General features: G+C 36.2%; 1 protein-coding gene across 2 annotated transcripts; it reads left to right on the top strand.

The window, feature by feature from the left end:
- The first annotated feature begins 114 nt into the window (after nt 1-114).
- ahrrb (aryl-hydrocarbon receptor repressor b) lies at nt 115-23,420 on the top strand. 2 transcript variants are annotated; one of them, XM_082173047.1, is made up of 9 exons: nt 115-301; nt 383-504; nt 1,325-1,506; nt 13,855-13,952; nt 14,185-14,274; nt 19,967-20,072; nt 20,326-20,459; nt 20,654-20,838; nt 21,886-23,420. In XM_082173047.1, exons 2-9 carry the CDS (start codon nt 443-445, stop codon nt 22,787-22,789), a joined length of 1,761 nt encoding a protein of 586 aa, XP_082029173.1. In that variant the 5' UTR covers nt 115-301; nt 383-442; the 3' UTR covers nt 22,790-23,420. The 2 variants fall into 2 exon arrangements, with proteins under 2 accessions (XP_082029173.1, XP_082029172.1); XM_082173046.1 differs by having other exon boundaries at nt 20,323-20,459.
- The last annotated feature ends 727 nt before the right edge of the window (nt 23,421-24,147 follow it).

The raw sequence follows: 24,147 nt of genomic DNA, 5'->3' as shown, positions 1-24,147 counted from the left end.
GTTTCTCTGTCCACATTGCTGTGCAGATTCGCTGGTTCAGTTTAGCAGAACGAGTTTAGTTTGTTCGCGTCGCTCACAGTGTTGACGCTGTGCGTGCGTAAGTGCTCGCGTGAGGATGCGCGGCGCGCGCGGAGATCCTCCACCTGAATGACGCGCCGCAAGAGAGCGGGTATAAAACATCAACGCTCGCGTGACGTCGCCGTCATGGCAAGAGTTTATTCCACTTATTGACATTCAGGATTATTTGTCTTCTTTTCAAATAGTCTACGTCATTTCAATCTTCGGCTGTATGTGGATTTTGGTGAGTTTTCACTTCATATGTTCGCTATTTGGTATATGACTATTATTCTGTTCCTTTCTGATTTTTTCCACATGTTTAAAGATGTTTTCCAGAAACTAAAAAGGCTCGTTTTCAGTGTTGACATCTTTGGACAAGTGAACAATGATTCCTCCCGGAGACTGTCTGTATGCTGGAAGGAAAAGGAGAAAACCTGTTCAGAAACAGTTGAGTATTTATCGGTTTACTGGAAACAAACCATCAATAAAATAATTAAAACAACGAAAGTAAAATGCGTCACTAATGATAATAAATATGTAAGTTAATAATATTAGTAGTAGTAGCCTAATTGTTTTATTTAATGTCGTTTCTTGACTCTTTCTTGACCTGCACTTTTTATTTATTTTTATTGGCAAACCGTCAAAACAAATAAAAACAAGAAAAAGGTGTCTCTGATTATGTGTATATTGTTATTATTATTATTATTAGTAGTAGTAGTAGTGGTTATAATAAAATTATTATTAAATGTTTCATGTTCAGATAACACTTTACAATAAGGTTTTATTAGTTAACTTTACTTTTATAGTTAACATGAACAATACTTCTACAGCAATTAATGTTAATGTTAATTTCAGCATTTACTAATCAAATAGAAATGTTCAAATGTTGTATTGTAACATTAATGCACTGTGATCAAACAATGAACTGCTGTATTTTTATAAACTAACATTAACAAAGATTATTAAATACTGTAACAAATGTTTTACTCATTGTTAGTTTGTTAGTAAAAACCATTGAGACCTTATTGTAGAGGGTTACACATGCTGATTTCAAGGCTCTTTATTATTGATAGTATCAAAACAAATAACCAAAACGATGATGGAACTGGAAAGTCGTATTATTATTGTTAATAAGCATTATTATTAATTTGTTTAATGTCCATAATTCAATCAGTGTATTATGCTGTTTGTAAATGTGGTGGTGGAATTGGATGTCACACAGGTTTGTAATGTGACATTATTAAATGATAGTTTGTGTCATCATCAGGAAACCAGAGAAAGCAGGTCAAAAATCGAATCCGTCCAAGCGTCACCGTGACCGTTTGAACGCAGAGCTGGACCGGCTGGCGAGTCTGCTGCCCTTCAGTGCAGAGGTCATCTCCAAACTGGACAAACTCTCAGTGCTGAGACTCAGCGTCAGCTTCCTGAGAGTGAAGAGCTTCTTTCAAGGTAAGAAGGAACGTTTCCTTGAGAGTTTGCCTGCTAAAAACATCATCATCATCATACTTGCATCATACATTGGCCCCCAAAAATTATTAGAATGCTTTAAGATAAATGATACTTAGTTGGTATTGGTTAACTGACCTGATTTGACCCAAACATCTTCATCTTTGTGTTTCACTTAAAAGCTGCTGAAATTGGGTTTGTGGTTACACTTTATTTTAAGGTGCCTTTGTTACACTGTAATTACACGTTTAAGTAACATCAAGTAACTACATGTACTTACTTTAGGGTTAGGATTAGGATTACTTGAGGGTTAGTTGCGTGTAATTATGCATGATTTATAGTTATTAATATAGTAACTACATGTAACAATGACACTGTAAAATAAAGTGTTACTGGATTTGTCTCTTGACTTTTCTTGCATATTTTTTCCATAATTCCAGATTGTTGTATGGTCACTGTTTTTGTGTTTTAATGTTTTTGGATAATAGTAGTATGTTCTTTCCATTTTTATTTTATTTTATTTTTTTGCGCATATTCTTAGTTTGCATGTTAAATTATTTACAAAACAAAAGTACAACTTTAGGAATTAGTTGACCTTAAATACAGATTTTAATTGTAGTTTGTGGCGATGCTGACCAAACATGCTGGTGAGTAGAAGTGCGATTCTTCTGCTGTTAAAAATAGTGTTTGTGATGGGATTTATTTCAGGAGGTGCTTCATAAGGACAGGACCATGTGTAGCTGTATGTATGAGCGCTCAGTGTAACGTAGAGATTGCCCTCTTACACACTCACATGCTGTTTGTTGTGACCGTGTTTTATTGCCCGAGTGTCCAAACGGATCAGTGTTGAGCGGCTGTGTGGAGAGCTGGGCTTTGCATCTCTCAAATGTATTTGAGCTTATAAAGTAATGGAGAGGAATAAAAAAAAAAGGTGATCTTTATCAACTAAAAAGGTCGGAAAGATGTGGGTCCAGCATCATATGCAATGTTTGGGAAGCAATGTTTAGTTTGCAAAGCAAGTCAAGTTATTTATATAGTTTTATACAATATTGTTTCAAAGTAGCATCACATTGATAAACAGGAAAATAAGAGTTGGTGTTGTAAAATTAATCAGTTATGAAGAATTCAGCTCTACTGAAGACAAGAGTGTCATTATTCAGGTCAAGTCAGTTCAGTGTTGATTCATTTCAGTTCAGTGTTAATTTTGCAAGGTTGGTGGCATTATCCAACTCGGTTCAATTAAAATTAGTCCTAATCCGATTTGAACAATGTCAGTGCCGTTAAATCGATAACATTACTGAATATTAATTGTCTTGTAAACTAACTAGTCTTTTCATATTTGGTTTCCTCTCAGGTCTGGTAATGTTACATCACTTGTTTGTTCTCAATAAGTGTAATCTGCATTTAATTGTATATATTTATTAGGTGCTTTTGCATGTGGTTTGTGTATTTGGGATTTTGGATAGATTTCACAGAACCTACTTTAGATAGTGAAAGTCATATCTGTCTTAAATACTGTCATTTATAATGCACGATCCGACCCTGAAAAACACGAACCATCACGGATCTCGGTTTGTGCCAACCTTGATCTCTTTCAGTTCAAATAAGATTGATGTGTGTATTATGTTCAAACATTGGCATTTTAACAAATTCATCTTCTCAAGGCCATTTGCATTTTTTGGTCTGCTCTCATTTTCCGTCACCTTCATTCAAGCCATAAATTATAGCCAAGGCCTTGACAGTGTAGAAATATGTCAGAAATTCCAGCCAGATTGGAAGTTAAAATGTGAACCGGAATGTCATCAAAAAGGGTTTCATGGAAAAGTTATGGAAAAAAAACTGTCAAGTTGAAGAATTTTGCTTTGCAAAACTAAAGGTAGAAAGGATTTATTTAATGTACAGTATTTCAATATTTTGCTAATGCTATGAATCCACTAACAAACCTCTTATTTATCCGACACTTTCCTGTTCTTTATTGAGTTGGGTGGTGACTTTAGGAAAGAAAAATCTCTCTTTTTTTCCCTCCAATGTTCTCCAAGACTGCAATGAGATTCAAGTCAGAGATTTCAAACATGAGCTCAAATATTTCTAATCAAATTCTTCCAAGACCAAAGAATCAGAGCTGCTACTTTCATAGCTCTACAATATATTCTTATTCTGTCAAAAAAATTCTCATTTTCATGTCAATCAAACATGGCATGTCTCCCTTTCTTTTTTTTTTATGAGATAATAGTCCCATCCATATAATAAGTAAATTCCTGAAAATTCCTCAACATTATTCTACACAATTTCTACTTTTATTATTAGAAATGAAGAAAGAAATGAAATGCACATTTGGAAATGGTCAATTCTGTGTGAATTATTCCTTTAATGTTGTCCGTGAATGGAAGTTTCTCCTAATTTCTCTCCTCTCAGCCTGTGCCTGTGTATTCTCGTGAGTAACCGTGCAGATTAGTTGTGCATGACCGAGGCTGTGTCTGCTCCAGACACATTGTGTTTTCTTTCTCCACCACAAGTCTTAAAACACAGCAGGAAAATCTTGGTTGGTCCAACACCATTTTTAGAGGCTTGTTCCATACAATTATAATCAAATCATGATTGTCACACTGCCAGGTGAATTCAAACACATTTCCAGGCCTCTCAGGATGTGGAGGGTATAAACGGATCCCACAGACTTTCAGGATGAATTATTGCAAATGCTCATTAAGTGCTTGCTAATATGACCATTATTGCACAAACTTAGGATTCGTGATTTAAACAAATGTATTAAACTTCAGTGTATAACTTTTGTCTTGCATCATTTTGATTAAAACATGAGCATAGGATCTTGTTCCTGTTTTATATTCTTTCAAAGTGAAGTCACTAAGAGTGACACCTGAAGGGAAGTGTTTAATGATAGCAAAGATTGGCCAAATGCAATGTGTCTGTTTCCAGTTCCAGCAGCTTCTTGTTACTGCCAACACTGCATTAGACACACATGTGCTGAGAACCGGCACACAGAGGCTCCTAATAGGATTGAGAACTGCACACACTAATGCCTAATGATAATGAGACTAATGATGATCATCATATCATGAGCTTGATAGTTACAAAAATGTGCATGATTTTTTTTTAAATAATGTAAATATATAAGATGCAGCTAATTCATAAACTTCTTAACAAACATCCTCTATTCCAAATTGTTTTAATTTTAATTTCAGCCATAGATGTGCATGTATGGAGCAGTAAAAAAAACTTTATACTTGCAAAACCTAATGATACATTTTTTGAGGTGGGTTTGAAACATGAATTTATATTTTTGGTTTAATTATTTCATAGATAGATAGATAGATAGATAGATAGATAGATAGATAGATAGATAGATAGATAGATAGATAGATAGATAGATAGATAGATAGATAAATTAAAATTAATACACATTTGTGGTCTTTTTTTTTTTTTTTTTTTTTTTGCAAATTCTGTCAATATTATACAATATTCTGTCAAAAAATCTCATTTTCATGTTAATCAAACCGGTATGTCTCCCTTTCTTTAGGAGATATAAAATATATATATAAAAAAAAAAGAATAAAAAATAACAATAATAATTTTTCCCATCCATATAATAAGTTAATTCTTGAAAATTCCTCAACATTATTCTTCAAAATATCTACTTTTCCATTGAAGAAAGAAATGAAATGCACATTTGGAAATTGTTAATTCTGGGTGAATAGTTCACACAATTAAAATGTGTTATTTCAAACCTAATGATACATTTTTTTGAGGTGGGTTTGAAACATGAATTTACATTTTTGGTTGAATTATTTTTTAAAAAGGTTTATATATAATAATTAAAATGAATACACCTTTGTAGCTTTTTTTTCCTTTTTTTTTTTTTTCATATTCAGTTTTTGGGACTTTTCTTTCATAAATTCATATGACCATCAATAGCTGTTTTACACTGCTTGGACGACGACAGGCTGTATTATATGTGTGTGTGTGTGTCCCAGAAAAGATGCATGCTGAGTGTCATGAATAAGACAGTGTTTATTGACGTGGCATTTTACTTTGAATCTAAAACCTGAGCTTAAATATTTAGCGCAATTTTAAGCTCTATATTGTTTCAAGAAATGTTAATCTACTTTGAATGTTAGTTGCAGTGCGTGAATAACAACTTAAACTGCACATGAGGGAGTAATTGAGATTCACAGAGAGAGAAAGCGAGTGTGTGGGATGTTGAAGTGAAGGGGGTTATGGGTAATGAATGCTCCACTGGCTCCTAGGGAGTGTTTGCGTGACTGCAGCCTGGCAAAGTCCCCGTCCCGAGAGGGGGAAGATGCAGATCAGCTTTGATCCTTCTGTTTAGATCATTCACAATCCACTTTTAGTGGCCACATATGACCGTTTGATAACCACGGGATTGAATGCTTTTTACATTTTCAGTTTTTCCTGTAATAGACCGAGCCATGTTCTAACATCTACAGCTTTGTCAACGAATAAACACTGTTTATTCTTTCATCTTTTTCTTTTTTTTCTTCTTTTTTTTTTTAGTTAATTGAATAAATATTGTGTAAAATGTGTTCACATTTTTGTACTTCTCATTTGTAAATGTCTCATCACCTCCGTTGTTTCAAATGATATAATTTAGTAATAATAATGTAAATTGTATCATTATATAATGATGTACGCATAATGTGACTGCATTTTTTTGGGATGTTTTATAAAATAAGTTTTGGTTTCCAAGTGTTCAATCCCAAAGGATTATTATTTTTTGCTTCCATGTTGCTCTTCCATAGCTTATGAGAGCTTTCAATAGTTTCATTTAAATATCAACTTTTTCTCAGACATTTATTTTCTGTGTGTTTTGGCTCAAAAAATGGACATGCATGATAAAAAAAAAAAAAAATTATAGTTTTTTTCTTTAATGCCAAAAATCATTAGGATATTAAGTAAAGGTCATGTTCCATGAAGATATTTTGTAAATTTCCTACGGTAAATATTTAAAACATTTATTTTTGTGAGTGAATGCTGCACAATCGCGGACATAAATGGAAAACTTTAAAGGAGATTTTCTCAATGCATCCTCAGATTCTAGATTATCAAATAGTTGTATCTCGGTTAAATATTGCCCTATCCTAACAAACCATACATCCATGGAAATCTTATTTATTCAGCTTTCGTATGATGTATGAATCTCAATTAAAGAAAATTGACCCATGTGACTGGTTTTGTGGTCACATGTACACATTCGATCAAAAATTTGGTTGGTACAACCACTGTTTTTGAATTAAATCTCTTATGCTCACTAAGGCTGCATTTATTTGATTAAAAAAAATGCAGTAAAAACAGTAATATTGTGAAATATTATTACACTTTAAAATAACTGTTTTCTATTTTAATATATTTTAAAATGTAATTTATTCCTGTGGTCAAAGCTGTATTTTGCATCATTACTCCAGTCTTCTGTGTCACATGATCCTTCAGAAATCATTCTAATATGATGATTTGCTGCTCAAGAAACATTTCTTATTAACAATGTTTAAAACAGTTGTGCTGCTCAACATTTTATCAATATTATTAAACTTTTATTAAAGGTAATATTTATATTTGAAATAAATATTTTGAAGCTTTAAAAATGTCTGTCACTTTTGATCAATTTAATGCATCCTTGCTAAATGAGGATTTCTTTCAGAATATTCTTGCTTTTGAAAGAAGGTGTTTAAGCTCGATCAAATACTTATTCTGTCTTGGAAGAATTTGATGGGAAATGTGTGAGCTTTGAGATGTTTTAGATTTTAGTATCTTGGCAAATCTGAGCTCAGTTTGAAACATTGTTAGTGATTTTCATATTTTTAAATCAATATATTATGATGAATTTGTCATGAGTTGAACACAGGGATGACAGCATCAGGTCTGATTGGTCTTCCTGAGGGAATGATGTTGCTCTGGTGCCCTTCCATACAGAGCAATCCAGTATTATGTTCACATTTTTCCAGAGAATTCACAGTTGTGCAGGCGTTTGGCAGACACCAGACCCTCCTTGGCAAATTCGTATAGCGTGCAGATCAGGAAAATTCCATCCCGCGTCTCTGTCCTGGAAACATTCCTCTGTTTGTTTTCATCATGTGAGAATGTGTGCTAGAAGCTGATAAATGATCCGGGCGTCCTGCATCATGCATGTGCGTGAGTCTCCAAACATCTGTTTTAGCATGGGATTGAGGATCACCCCCCCGACCATGAGAATTCCCTGATTTTATACCTCGAATCAATCTTTTATCTTTATTTACGTTGTGTGGTATGTGCATATGATCCATTAAGAATTTTGTTTTATTCCCTCATAATTGCTAGTATTATGTATTCTGTCACCCTGACCATTCAAACAGATCTTTGTTTACACCAAAGTGCAGCATAAAAAAAGAAGAGTTGAGATATTTGTTGTCAACATCAAAACCTCCCAGTAAGAACATTAATTCCCTGTTTGTTGGGAACCAGAAGGCAGTTCCTCTGCACACGATGTCGTGCGAACGACTTGTAAAAATGACCCAGATACGTCATAGAGAAGTTTGCCATTAAGCTTGTTCTGTTGCGTTACAACTGCACAACATCGTGAGTCCTTTTGCAAATTCTTTTTTTTTTTTTTTTTTGCACACGTTTAGCCCCCTCTTTCCCTTTAACTGTTTTTCCCTCCTGTTATGCAGCTTGGACACAGACTATCAGAGATGTTTAAGAACTATATAAATGACCCTATGCTTTGTTTTATTCATTATATATGCCATATAGGGATTGGCATTCCTGGAAAAGATTTACAATCGATATGCAATGCTCAATAAAACAGAATTTATAATAACGGTCATGTAAAACCAGACTGTTTTGTGAATAATGCTGCCGTGTGCCAGCAGTCTAAAGCATGATCTCATGCGAAGACTGTTTCCAAACACGAGTTCTCTCACGCAACAGCCATTAGTTCACAAAAGGCACAAGTTGACCTCTCTTTGGTAAGGTTAACCCACGTTCAGTTGGACAGCCATTGTCGTCAGTGCTAGTGATGTGAAATAATCTCCCATTGGAATGCATGTGCCTCTGCAGTGGCCTGTTATGTTTGTGTCATGTGACCAATTGACCGGAAAACAATTTAAATGAATTCTTTAAGTGAATAGAAAGACAGATAGATAGATAGATAGATAGATAGATAGATAGATAGATAGATAGATAGATAGATAGATAGATAGATAGATAGATAGATAGATAGATGCACACAACTGTTTGGGGTCAGTAAGCTGTTTTTGTTTTTGGAAAGCTATTAATACTTTCATTCAGCAAGGAAGGATGCATTAAATTATTCAAAAGTGACAATCATAATGTTACAGAAGATAGAAAAGTTATTTTAAATTGTAGTAATATTTTACAATGTAACTGTTTTTACAGTATTTTTTGTTCAAAGAAATGTTGCTTTTGTGAGCATTAGAGATTTTAAAAAACATTTAAAAAATCTTACCCCAAATTATGGATGGATGGATGGATGGATGGATAGAGTGGATGGATGGGTAGATGGATGGATGGATAGAATGGATGGATAGATGGATGGATGGATGGATGGATGGATGGATGGATAGAATGGATGGATAGATGGATGGATGGATGGATGGATGGATGGATGGATGGATAGAGTGGATAGAATGGATGGATGGATGGATGGATGGATAGAGTGGATGGATGGATGGATGGATGGATGGATAGAGTGGATGGATGGATGGATGGATGGATGGATGGATGGATGGATGGATAGAGTGGATGGATAGAGTGGATGGATAGAGTGGATGGATAGAGTGGATGGATGGATGGATGGATAGAGTGGATAGATAGATAGATAGATAGATAGATAGATAGATAGATAGATAGATAGATAGATAAATGGATAGAGTGGATGGATGGATGGATGGATGGATGGAGTGGATGGATGGATGGATGGATGGATAGAGTGGATGGATAGATAGATAGATAGATAGATAGATAGATAGATAGATAGATAGATAGATAGATAGATAGATAGATAGATAGATAGATAGATAGATGGATAGAGTGGATGGATGGATGGATGGATAGAGTGGATGGATGGATAGATAGATAGATAGATGGATGGATGGATGGATGGATGGATGGATGGATGGATAGATAGATAGATGGATAGAGTGGATGGATGGATGGATAGAGTGGATGGATGGATGGATGGATAGAGTGGATGGATGGATGGATGGATGGATGGATGGATAGAGTGGATGGATGGATGGATGGATGGATGGATGGATGGATAGAGTGGATGGATGGATGGATGGATGGATGGATGGATGGATGGATGGATGGATGGATGGATAGAGTGGATGGATGGATGGATGGATGGATAGATAGACAGATAGATGGATAGAGTGGATGGATGGATGGATGGATGGATAGAGTGGATGGATGGATGGATGGATGGATGGATGGATGGATAGAGTGGATGGATGGATGGATGGATGGATGGATAGAGTGGATGGATGGATGGATGGATGGATGGATAGAGTGGATGGATGGATGGATGGATAGATAGACAGATAGATGGATAGAGTGGATGGATAGATAGACAGACTGTCCTTCAGTCAGTCTCTTAGTTTGTTCAGGTTTCATTCATGTTTAAATTGAGCACTGGCCCTTTAAGAGCCTGTATAGCAGGGTTTGCGTGACTGTAGTACACCAGAGCCTGACCTCAGAGGAACTCCAGTGAAAATTATCTAATTATCTGTCCATCAGAGCTCTGGAAACCAGCAATGCACAAATGAGTCAAGACCCTACTTTCATTACATAGACATAAAAGTTAAAACATTAATCAAAATAAATTTGACATGATAGTGAATAAATGATGACAAAATTATCTTTTCTTTCTGTGAACTATCCCTTTAAGTGTGCTGTGCTTAAACTTCATGAGTTTTTTTTTTTTTTTGAGACATTGAGAAAGTAGCAATTTAAAAGTAAGAGGGGAAAAAGGTTATAGAGTGAGTCCATTCTTTACTGCGTAATAGCTAGCACACAAACACATCTGCTCGTAAATCTAACCTCAATTGTCAAGAGCAGATCTGTTTTTTATTTCCTTCCCCTCATCAAAACATCCCAGCAGTGAAATGGGCTGCTTTTAAAAGCCATTTCTGCCATTTTGTGAAAAGTAGCTCATCCACCTGCAGATTTGAGCTTGTTTGGCAGCAGACGTGAAGTGAATGAATGGAGAACGAGTCTTTGGGGAGAACAGTGAGCACAGGTTTTTGTGGAGTGTTTGAATGATAAAATATTTAGATTTGGCATAGTCAGACATAAATGGGGTGGACTCTGAACATTACAGCCCCTCCCTATTTGACTTGCGCTGTTTTTCTTACCACAGACCTGCATAAAATAATTAGCAGGGAACATTTCACAACGCCAATTTTATTTCATTTTTTTATTTTGGATTAGACAGACAACATAATCCAAAGGATAACATGTTAAAGTGTAAACACTTATTTCCAACATGGTCCTTGGGTATCTTGAATTTTTTGCATATCCTTGTTCTTAAAGGGTTAGTTCACCCAAAAATTTAAATACCATAATTTACTCCCCTGGCCTCAAGCCATCCTTGGTGTATATGACTTCCTTCTTTTAGCCAAACACAATCTGAGTAATCTTAATATCCATGGATATCCATTATATCCATGGATGGATGTGCTTTTTTAGGCTTCAAAATGATCCACGTTACTATTCACTCCCATTATAAAGCTTGGAAGAGCCAGGAATTATTATTTTTTTTTTTTTAAATATAGCCAGTGTTTGGCTGGAAGTAGAAAGTCATTTACACCTAGAATGGCTTGAGGGTGAGTCAATTATGGGATCATTTTAATTTTTGGGTGAACTATCCCTTTTAAGTACCGCTATTATTGTTCATATATCATCTTTCATAGTGTATAATATAACTGTATGTCAATGTAAAAGATCTGCAAAGTTTCAAAGATCATCGTGCATGACAAATGGAGTTATTGTCTCCCAAAAGAAAGAACCGTGTAACAAATTTACATAATGCCAGCCTATGGTCTTCATTGGCTGCCAGCGAACAACGTCTACTTTGACCCTCAAACACTTTAGTTGTATATTGAGGCCTGGAAGAGTTTGGTTCATGTTGTCGTCATGTCGAAAAGACGCTGTTTTCATTGCTGCGAAAGCAATTCCATTTTACTGTACTTTCAAAGGATGAGGACAGATGGTCTTATTATTGGGAGATACGAGGGTCCGTGGCTTCACCATTGGAGAAAGCATAACGGCTAACTTCAATCCACGTGTGCTTTGATAACCAATCACATTACAGCCGTGGCGTCATTGACAGTCAATCATTGTTTGTGGATACCATAAAAATGAATGAGAAGTGCCGTAGACTGAATCATACCTGTCGCGCAGTTGTCCCTGACTTCACTTATAAAACAGCATTTTTTTGGGTGTAAGGGGTGGTATAATGCCCTTTTCACAAGATGTAAAATAAGTCTCTGATGTCCCCAGAGTGTGTATGTGAAGTTTTAGCTCAAAATACCCCACAGATATTTTTTATGTAGCATGTTAAAGTTGTCACTTTTTGAGGGTGAGCAAAAACGCACCGTTTTTGTGTCTGTTCCTTTAAATGCAAATGAGCTGCTGCTCCCGGCACAGGGGGCGGAGCTTCAAGAGCTTGTGTCCTTTTACCTCACACAGACATGCACTGGAAATTTCAAAAACTTTTAGCCTTTTATGTTCAAACCGAAAGATGGAGAGACTCATGAAGAAGTGACAACATGTAGAATGCAACAGGACATTTCTGAATGGTTAGTTGATGAATTTATTTAGCTTATGTGTAGTTATCTTCTAGTCATTGATTTACATATTCTGTCTTTTACATAATCTATAAATCCTGTTCCCGGGGGCGGGGTTTATGTACATTTTAGGGTTAGTGATGTCACTAACCCAGGGGGAATGTCGTGTAGTCCTTACCAGCCGTTTGTTGTAGTCCTTAAAAAGCAATTTCTTTAAAAGAACTTTGAGCGCTGTAACTTTGCAGATGTTGTTTACACTCAAACAGCAACATTACACACTAACTTAAGTTAGAAAAGTGAAATCATATTCATCCACCCCTTTAAGAGCAAATATGTTGAAGATTAGCCGATGGGCTGTCGATTAATTAAATAAGCCGTTTTCCCACAAAAGCAGTTTATTCAGTGTAGTGAAGCCTCTCCTCCATTGACATCCATTAAAAAAAAAACTTGCAGGCTTGCCTTCAGGTGGCTTTGATGAAGACTTGAATTGATACGGTGAAACTAACACCATTGTTACTGTTCTCATCACTGTTTATACAAGTCCTGAGGAAGATCTGAAATTCAGATATGGTGATGGGCATTTATTTCCCTGAAAATGCTGTAAGCGGTAGACCAGTTACAACAGTCTGGGTCATCTGACCAATGAGAGCACAGTAGGCATAAGAAAGGAAGGGTTTTGACATTTCAGACAATTTGTGAAATTAGATGATGCTGCAATGAATATTATATGAAAATTAAAGTGTTTTTTTTTTTTAACCTTGGGTGCATGTAAATCTATTGTAAGAGACCTCCAAAACAAAATTATGAACCTTTAAAATAGCACAGTGGTTTAGTGGGTAGCAGTGTCGCCTCCCAGCAAGAAGATCCCCGGTTCTCGTTTCCTTCAGTTTCAAACATCATCGCCAAGAAAATTAATTGACAGTCTCTCGCGAATGGCAAGACATGGCCCAAATAATTACCTAGAGTCGAATATTACTAAAATGGTTAATAAATGAATGATGATATTTGAGTTGTGTAAACATCACAGCTCAGACTATTTGTGGATATCTTCTTTGCTTTGATGTTCTTATATTTGGCATGAAGTGCCCACAAAAATAACAAAAGAAAAAAATTCTGAATTATTTCAAGATTCTTTTTTTTTTTTATCTTGCTCATTTTTGATTTGCACAGCTAACAAAGAGCACTTGGGTTGTCACAAGAAATACTTTCTTTTCACTGCTTTGGAATCAGTCTCAACCAGTTGTGAAATTTGGAAAGCCAATATTTCCAATATGGATTGCTTAATGAAAAAGAATGATCAGTGGGATTTGTTCTTATGAAGCAGTGATTGTCTTGGTTTTCTTTATTTGTGAGACAAAATGGGTTTCCTAGAAACAATCTTTTTTTAAACAATTAAAAAAAAATCACTGTAAAATGTTTAATGGATGTTTTTATTAGCATGATTTGATATCAGAAATGTTTATGCAGAAATTCTGGTCATAATATATTTTCCTGTGACATGTCCATGGTTCTCTGTCTCATGTGTTCCTCACAGCGGTCCAAGAAAAAGCAGATCTCAGCAGTGATGCCTCGATCCCAGAGCACCGGAAAGAGATTCTGCCCCGTGTTGTAGAGAGTGATCTTCTCCTACAGGTGTGTTTGCCATTTAGTTCCTCTCTAAACATCCTTCATTAGACTTCAGAAATTGTTTATTGTCAAAGAAATTGTTTATTGTTGTTTATTGTCTTGTCTTCTGAAGTCTAAAAATCTGAGTTTAAGTCATAGGTTTAATCATGTCACTAACATTGTGCAAAAATATTGACAGGTATTCCATATTTACACATTTCCCACAATAATCAGTTTTTTTTGTGTGTGTGTCTTGTAGTCTCTCTCTGGATTTACACTGGTCGTGAGCTCAGATGGTGTTATTTTCTATGCATCTACCACTATCGTTGACTACCTGGGATTTCATCAGGTAATAAACCATCAAATGAAAACCTATACTCTAGAACAGGGGTCGGCAACCTTTTTGTCATAAAGTGCCATTTTTAAGTTTCCGAGTTCATCACTGTGCCACAACACACACATAGCCTATATACTGTATATACACACACACTCATATAAATACACAAACATTTTACATTTTCATAATGGCTTACAAAAATATTACATAAATTTTTATATTTCTCTTGAAATTTGTTTTAGATTTAGATAGACAATTTAATAGTATTTATAACTCCTAACTAGAGATGCACCGATTACAATTTTCTAGGCCGATTCCGATTTCCGATTTTTCCTTGAGTTTGACCTACCGATACCGATTTTAGCCGATTCCGATTTCATATGTCCTGCTCCTGCTGCCGGTGTGAATGCACTCATTGATTAACATGCACGCCGAAAAAAATATGCGTGAAACGGCCGTAATTCACAAGGTTTCCTACATGTGCGTTCCGTGTGCACGTGTGATGGCAATGTTGCGCGATGTTAATCATGGGGAGCCCGAGTGCATTTGACCGGCATAATATCGGCATATGTCAGACTGACCGGCCGGTCGCCGGTCATGGCCGATCACGTGAAAATAGGCCAATTCCGGTCACCAGCGGATCAATCGGTGCAAATCTACTCCTAACTTAATCAAATACGCTTCTTTTACTATGAGGAATTATTACATTAAAACGTAGATCTGTGTGCAGGTAGACTACTTTATCTGAATGAAATACATACACTTCTCTCGCATTTGCGTGCCTTAGGTTGCCTACCCCTGCTCTAGAAATACATGCATAGGAATTATGGAATGGTTATGATCTAAAATAGCATGTAACTTGTTCAGATGCTCACGTTTATTTATTTATTTTATATATGTATATGTATATATATATATATATATATTCCTTTTACTTTTTATTTTATATATTTTTTTATTCATATATTATATTATTTTGATTAAAGCTGCCGTCTGCAATTTTTTTTTATCATATTCAGTGAAATCGACACTATAATCCGACAGAACAACATAAATAAGGTGGTTTTAGAAAAAAACCTGAGCTTCTAACTCCACCTGGAGTGTGTTATTTGTTTTGCAAAAATCCACCGCTCCCGGATCATCGGGTCCAATCAGCGCGGGGGGGGGGGGGGGGGCGGTGAGATCTGACTGTCAGTCACAGGTCGTGCACACGCCACAGATCCCACTCCCCCCTCGCGCACGTTACAATCACATGCACACGCCTGAAGTTCACGCAGTAACGAAGAGTGATGGCGGAAAAGAAAATCTGGTGCACACGCACTGACGAGCACGAACTCGATGGGAGGGTATTCGTTGATAGTGGGGGAGGGGCATGGGAGTTGTAAACATTCACAATTTTGGCTAAGTCCACTCAATCTTCCAGGGTTGCCGACGGCAGCTTTAAATATGTTAGATGTAATGCCTTTTCCCCGTTTCCGTCCTGCTGTGAATGTTTACTGCTCTTATATTTTTAAAAGATTTGATTAATTTATTATTTAAGAGGGAGGGTAAAAAGAATGTGTATTTAGCTTTCATGTGTGACAATCCAAAAATATTATACTGAAATCCAGTGTTATCCAGTGTAAAAACAGTTCTCAAATAAAATTCCTGTATCATCAGAGAAATCTAAACAAAAATCATGTGTGGCTATACGCAAGAAATAACCACAACATCTGTGTTATAGGCCTTCTCCACCGGAATGTGTAAAAATAGTAATTTTTTTCAGTCCTTGGCTAATTTAAGACTTTCTCATAGCCTTCAAAGAGTCAAGCTTCTTCAGCAAACAAACCTTCTCTTCCAAGGAGGAAACTTGTTTGGATCCTCATTGAAACTGTGATAGTTTGTCATGAGATGGTTAGTCATCAAAGTTTGCAGAAAGCCTTGCATTCCCACACTGGAAAGTAAAGGGAAGGTTGAATATTTTAGACAGAGTTTATTGTTTATGAACAGAGGGTATGGCCTGGTATTTTAAGGCTTTTGTTTTTCTTCAGTGTAGAGACACGTCTGTCCGCATGCAAGCTGCCCTGGTGTCACGCGACAAACACATGGGGCTGTGAAAAGAGATTCGTGGCTTTAGGCATACATTAACCATGAGAAAGCAGTCTGAAGGTTCTGAGTGCTAATTTAATTAGAAGAGAATAACAGTTGGAGGCCCCCCATCACCCCAAAAAAAGAAAATAATGTATTACTTTAGTATCTGTTATATTAATCATCGTTAACTCTTATTTCACTCTTAACCCTTAATCACTGTTAAAAAAGGATAACACTTAAGGTGTTTGACCCCAAACTTTTAAAGAGCGATTACATAAGGAAATATAAATTTTTATAAGGAAAACTATATATCATTTTTTTAATTTACTTCTCAACTATACATTTATGCTGTGTTTTTGTGGAAATTTTGAAGTTTTTTAACTATTTACTGCACAATTACATAACTAGGCCATAAATTGGCTCATGAAAAAAGATATTTTAAAGAACAAAATCACTTAAATGATGATCTTAATTAAATCTAAATAGTTTTTGGACATTGCTCTATGTGTTAGGGATAGAATACTGACATCTGCTGGTTTGTGGAAAAACTTTAGAAATTATAATTAAAGAAAGAAATTGCAATGACCACATATATCCAATAGAGGGCCATAGAGACTAATTCATTTTCACTTCATTTTTCTTGATGCTTAAACTTCTCCTCACAACTTTATGATATATATTTTGTGAATATTTATTTAAACATTTTGAAATACATAAAAAAATATGTAGTTTTGTCAGAGTTATAATTTGTTGTTGTTTTCTGATATATTTTGAATTATCTTGCTTTTGCAAATTATTATACATACATTTGCAGTAACATTACAAGTCACCACTATGACATGACTGTAATGTGTGTGTGTGTGGGGGTGGGGGTGGGGGTGGGGGGGCAAGCTTGTTCCATGTTGCATATGTGACATTTTTCAGATTTATGCCAGTTTAGTGGATTTTATTTGCCAATTTCTATAAAAATGCTCTCTGTTGCAGTGACATACGTGTGTGTGTGTGTGTGTTTGTGTGTGTGTGTATGAGATAGAAAGTTTGTTCCACTTTGGGTTTATGCTCTAGGACCAGACCTTGATTTAAATGTATTTTTTTTTAGATTTATGCCAGTTTTGTTTATTTTAATTGCCAATTTCTGTAAAAATGCTCTCTGTTGCAGTCACATACATTTGTGTGTGTGTGTGTGTGTGTGTGTGTGTGTGTGTGTGTGTGTGTGTGTGTGTGTGTGTGTGTATGACATAGAAAGTTCGTTCTACTTTTTATGCTCTAGGACCAGACCTTGGTTTATTTGTAAAAAATTTCAGATTTATAATGGATTTACTTTTATTTTTTTGACAAACAAAATAAAAAAAAGTCATTTTTTTAATTTTCCCATTCATTTTCAATGTGGGGTCATTTTGACCCCAAACACCTTAAATGGTAAAAAAAAAAAAAAAAAACTACACACCTTTAGAACAACCAAATCAAGCCCAGTTTTTTTGTGCATGTTTAGATAGATTATTTAGGAAAAGTCACAGAGTTTCATTCCCCTGCGATGAAGGTAACACTTTTAAAAAATGAAGGAAAAGTCCATTGGGGTCATTTTTGACCCCAAACAGTGATTAAGTAATAGTCTATTTATAAACACATTCTATCTATCACTATCCACACATTACAATCACAAAACCAAAATCAACATTCAGTCTTCGTCATTCTCTCAGCCCCCCAGCGAGCACCATGAGGGCAAAGAAAACTGAGAGGACAGGGATTAGATAAGTGTTTTAATACAATATGAATATGAATAGGCTATATCAAGAGGAAATGTTTAACACACTCCGATTTTGATGTTTAGAAATTGGCTTTTTTATCCTATAATAAGAAGTTTATCCTCATCCAGCGATCTCATAACGTCGTGTTTTAAGTGCGGACAGTCTAAATAAAAAAATGTAATATGTATAAAATTAAACAAAGGAAAAAATCATTGTCTTAATGAGTGAGTCATTCAGTCAAACGATTCCTTCAAAATGTGGCCTCATTCAGTTCCTCTGAGTCGCACAATGGGTCTCATTCATGAAACATTCGTAAATATACGAGTAAATATGTGAGTGACATTCCCGAAAATTCTTCTCCTGATTCACAAATACTTCGTAAATGTCAGATTTGATAGTGAAATGTGTGTGTGGGTTAATGAATTCCAATCAGTGGTAAATGGGACGCGCGTGCACGCTCATTCTCTCAATTACCATAAATCCTGCCCATTAAAACCGACTGACAACTATATATGGGCATTATATTATGTCACGAAACGAAGGATTTTAACATGTCTTCTCAAAAGCGAATGAAGAAGAGAAATTTCTCAGATGCAGAAATTGAAGTTTTATTATCAGAAGTTCATTCAAAACGCCACATTTTATTTTCAAGCGTACATAGTGGCGTATCAGGTCCTAAAAAAAAAGGATTTTTTAGGTAATAATGCTTTAGGTAAAAATGCTTGGCAGCATATTACAGATGCAGTTAATGGAGTTTCATCTGTTAATCGAACAGTCACAGAAGTGAAAAGAAAATGGTTCGACATGAAGCTTGACTGCAACACTTGTGACTTGCGGACTTGTAAAAAAAAAATAAAAAAATGAATAAACAGCTTGAATATAAAAAAGAAATAAAAAAAAGACTTGCGGACTTGTGTTCCGTTTGCAGATGCTATTACTGGCTCTCGTGATAAAAGTAAAAAGAAAAACCGTATGTAATTACTATATATAATATTTTTTCAAAATGCTGTGTAAATATGTACCCGATTAAGGTGAATTAAAATGCAGTCTTATTAATGAGCAAAACGTTCGGATGTTAAACGCACTATTTACGCGTGGCTGGGAGCAGGTGTAGATTTCTTTCGTACCAACTAACATTTGGAAAATACGAACATTTTAATGAATCCAAAAATTTACACCAGAACCACTTTACACACGATTTACACAAAAATTCGTTCTGCTCGTGTTTCATGAATGAGACCCATTGGCTCTGCTGTGGATTTGTTACCAAACATTCACTTTTATTGAACTGTTGTATAAAATCAATAGACTATCAATAGGGTATGGGGTTATTCATTTTGGTGGCGTTTTTGCCCCCGAGCCCCCGTTTTTGAGCGTGGACTGTTCAAGTGAAACATATCAAAGGCCGCTACTGGCTACATGACCTAGGTTGAACTCAAACACAGGTTGAGCACAACAGCTCTTAATATGTCAGCTCTTAGTGATGCACTACTCTCTGTGCCACAGCTCTGGCATCTGACTGCTTATTAATAGTAACTGAAGTAAATGCACAAGAATAATTGCATGAATTATGAATACATTCGACTACCTGCCAGGAACCTCAGGATCTAAAATGCTTATGAATGTTTTACCAGCAGTTGAAGTGACTCCACAAGGAAATTTTGATGAGTAATGTTTCTAATGTGGTTTAGCATAAAACTGAATTAGACCATATAAACTTGTGGTGTTGACTGAGAGACATTTGGTCATTGCATTGTGTGTGGCTCACACAACTGTGTGCAGGTCAGTGCCGATGACACAAAACACACCGATGTGGGGAGCTAAAACGCTTAAGAAATAAACATTCTCTGGTTTTGTGTCGGTGTGTGTGTGATCTTGTCTGGCAGACAGACGTGATGCATCAGAAGGTCTTCGATTATGTCCATGTGGCGGAGCGACAGGAGTTTCAGAGGCAGCTCCACTGGGCGATGAACCCTGGCCAGCAAGACACTGGTGTGTGTGTAATTACCATTAACCCTATATAATACATGTGCAATATTCCAAGTCTTCTAAAGTAATATGCATATTTTTTTATAACACTTTTATATTGCTTTTGCATCTATTTTGAAGCTTATAAGCTCCAGCTGTCTCATTATAATTGCATGGAAAAGAGAGACTACAGTATATTTCACTTCATACATCTGTCATTACACACCCGAGTCATGTGTTTCTGAACTATGTGTTGTGTGAATGTGTGTTCTAGTAGATGAGGATGTAGTGATGGGTCATCTGTATAGCGCTGAGGAGCCTGATGGTGTTCCTCCTGAACTGTCTCCGTTCCTCACGCGGTGCTTCGTCTCTCGAGTGCGATGTCTGCTGGACAGCACCTCCGGCTTCCTGGTCAGTCATGAAATCACGACAGTTTTTTTCTTGTCCAATAAGCCGTTTCACATTTGGAAATACGTTACAATAGGGAAGAAAAGAGTATCGCAACTTCTGTTTCATGCCGAATTAGGGGCCTCAGACCTTCCCAAATGTTCATGTTGCCAGTACTCTGAGTCTGTCTCGCTCTGATTTGCTCTCGTCTCCTGTAGAACCTGCAGTTTCAGGGCAGCCTGAAGTTCCTGCAGGGTCAGAGGAGGAAGACGGACTCAGGATCTTTGCTGCCGCCCCAGCTTGCTCTGTTTTGTGTGGCTGTTCCTCTAGTACTGCCCTTCATCACGGAGATAAAGATGAAGAGCATGATGATGAAGGGCAAACAAAAACGCTCTGGCAGCAGGTACTCATTCTGTCTGTCTGCTTGTCTATGCATTGCATTTTTGCATATAATATTGAATTATTTCCCCAATAAGTCAATTTAAATTCCATTCAAATGTTTTTAATTGAAACTATTTTAATGCAGAAGAATTATTTGAATAAAATTAAAATCATCATAAAACTGCATTAACTCATTTGAATTAAAACAGGTAAAACAGTTAAAAGAAAACTTGTTATATATTTTATCCACATGAAAGTACATTTACATTTTGATGAAAGATTTGAGAACAATAATTTAATTGTGCACGGTAAGAAAGTAAATAGGGTCAATTTCGTGCCAGGGTAGTTTATAAAAGCAATAAAGGTCACAGATGGTACTTTTGATACTACCATAGAGTTTGGGGGTCAAATTAATACTTTTATTCAGCAAAGATATGAAAAGTGACAGTAAAGACATTTATAATGTTTCAAAAGATTTTCATTTCAAATAAATGCTGTTCTATTGAACTTTCTATTCATCAATGAATCCTGAAAAAAGGTTCACGGTTTCCACAAAAATATTAAGCAGCACAACTGTTTTTAACATTGATAATAATAACACATTTTTCTTGAGCAGCAAATCAGCATATTAGAATGATTTCTGAAGGATCATGTGACACTGAAGACTGGAGTAATGATGCTTTGACATCACAGGAATAAATTCAGTTTTTTTGTAAATTACACCAGAATAAAATATATTCATATAGAAAACCCTTCTTTTAGATTGTAATAGTATTTCACAATATTAATGTTTTTACTGTATTTTTGATTAAATAAATGCAGCCTTAGTGAGCAGTAGAGACTTCTTTCAAAAATAATAAAAAATCGTACCGACCCAAAACATTTAGGTGGTAGTGTACAACGGTACTGATTACCATATTGATGTAGGCCTACTATGGTTTTTACACAGTAGCCTACTCAATCATAGTAGTATCCAAAAACATGGTAGGCTACTTTGTAAAGGACACACAGATTGTCAGATTGACACAAGAAATTGTCTTTTAATCAGTTTAACTTCTATTATCTTCAGTGATAAAAGGCAACGAGTTTCCTGCGGCTCATTTGACAGTGAAGACGTGCTACGTGTCAACTGGACCAACACATCGGGTCATGATGGTTCATTGTCAGCCCTGGCCAACACAAAGTACAGAGGAGAGGGCTGCAAAACCCAAGATGAGCCACTCAACTTCTGTGTTTCCACTCTGGGCGTCTCTAGGTTGCAGGGTGTCGATGCCTCGTGGGACGCCCGCTGTCCTGTTGCCTTGCGCACAGACTCCAGTGAAAACTACCTGGTACCTGGAAGCTTCTATAAACACGGCCATTCTGGAAAACTACGAAATGGTTGCAACACAGAATTGCAGAAGGTGCAAGGTTATTGCATCCAGGGGAAGGTGGAGAGAATGTGCATGATGCAGAATGAATGTTTTAATATGCTTCCCGAAGCGGCAATTAAGACCGAACAAGATTCCGACTCTGAGAACGCGTGTAACGCATACGGGACGTTCTGGCGCCCTGAATATGCACAGGTGAAAACGGAGGCTGAATATAATGACTGCTGTACGCCTTATCAAAATGGCAAAGCTGCCATCAATGCTCCTATCAATACACACAAGCATCTGTGTGCGGGAGTCAGCAGACCTCTTAAGTGTGTCCTGAACAAAGACCTGAATCACTCTTACCAGCCGATCGGCAGTCAGGACACATATGTGTTCGCAAATGCCTCCACAGATCATAAAAGCTACACGCAGCATGATATCCGGCTGACTTACGAGTTCAGGAGTCGCAACCTGCTGCACACGATTAAACGAGAACCCGACGACTCGCCACCTTGGTGTCGGGATGTTAGTCAAGGGCATGTGCAACAAAATATTACTTCAACTTCCACTGTGAATGCTATTCTACACAAAGCAAACCCTTACGTTTACATGCAGTGAACTCTGTGACCATGTCAACACATCTTCTTTCTACTCTTCTTATCCACAAATTTGTGCTTTTAATTCAGCCTGAATTGTTTAACCTACAAAATGTCAGTCTTTGGTACGTTTGGTACAATCTCCCATTGGCTTACATTGAAAGAATGTTTTGAATTTAAAAATCCACACCCAAGAATGATTGTCATGTTTGCATGCCGAATTGTGATTTCTCACCAGAAATCAAGATGTCTTGACAACAGTGAAGCAGCTCTATAGCAGCATTTTATTTATTCTTAAACCTATTCTTTTTTTGCCTAGCAAGCACTGGTATTTCCCTCCGGACATACACAACTAGTTAGAAAGTTATTCTATATAAAGCCAGACTGTTATAACCAAATACAATACTCAGGTTGTCTTCTGAATCGGATAGGTTTTTGAGATGTTTTGTATTTTGTCACTTTTAGGTACAGATTTTGGATTTACATGTATGTCATATTCATAAGGTAAAAAAGTGGACGGACAAATAAAGATAATTTCCCTAGTGAAAATATCTTTGTATTGCATTTTAGATTTTTTTTTTTTTCAAGTGCATAAACATGCATTTACTTTTACTTCATGGAATTATTCATTCATATTGATATTTTTTATGTGTAAACAGGGCCGGCCCGCGGCATAGGCGGAATAGGCAAATGCTAGGGGCGCCAGAATGAGTGAACGAGTGGATTTTTTTTATTTTTTTTATTTTTTTTACTTTTTCTTATATATAATACTATTTTAAAACCATTCATTCGAAATACTACCAAATAAAGCAAAAAAAGTCCGGCTCATCAATCTTCCCCCGCCCAGCGAGTGCCTGAAGTGCGTCAGAAACAGAGCGCGCGCGCGATCAGTTGTTGGTAATTTGTTGTGTAGCGTGCGCGACGCCGCATCCAATGTAGATTGCATTGCTTTTGTTAACACACAGCTCGTAGAAACGGGCCTGGCAGCTCGTGCCAGTTCTAGACACGGTGAAAGTTTCCTGATTGTGACGGATGGCCGAATTTACATGACACATTATAAATGAGCATAGTCTGCAATAGATACAGTGCCAAAAAGAAGAGAAGAGGATAAAAGGGGATAAAGACAGAGGTAAAGTGATGTAGTGAATGAACAGTTTATCTAATTGCATAGGAGTAAGATACTATAATTTCATGGCAGTTTTTTTTTTATTCATCAAAGTATCGTAAAAAGTATCACAGGTTATGAAAAAATATTAAGCAGCAGAACTGTTTCCACTTTGATAATGAATCATCATATTAGAATGATTTCTAAAGGATCATGTGATAGACTGGATCAATGATCCTGAAAATTCAGCTTTGCATCACAGAAATAAATGATCA

Source organism: Leuciscus leuciscus (assembly GCF_965113295.1).
Source record: "Leuciscus leuciscus genome assembly, chromosome: 6".
NCBI classification, from domain to species: domain Eukaryota; kingdom Metazoa; phylum Chordata; class Actinopteri; order Cypriniformes; family Leuciscidae; genus Leuciscus; species Leuciscus leuciscus.
The sequence above is the reverse complement of the archived record's forward strand: the minus strand, read 5'-3'. Positions and strand labels throughout refer to the sequence as shown.

What these genes read in the sequence shown, in the direction of transcription:
- ahrrb (XM_082173046.1), top strand. Translation starts at nt 443, where the DNA reads ATGATTCCTCCCGGAGACTGTCTGTATGCTGGAAGGAAAAGGAGAAAA. An exon ending in CCCTGGCCAGCAAGACACTG is followed by an intron (nt 20,073 to 20,322) that starts GTGTGTGTGTAA and finishes TGTGTGTTCTAG; the next exon opens with TAGATGAGGATGTAGTGATG. An exon ending in CAAAAACGCTCTGGCAGCAG is followed by an intron (nt 20,839 to 21,885) that starts GTACTCATTCTG and finishes TATTATCTTCAG; the next exon opens with TGATAAAAGGCAACGAGTTT.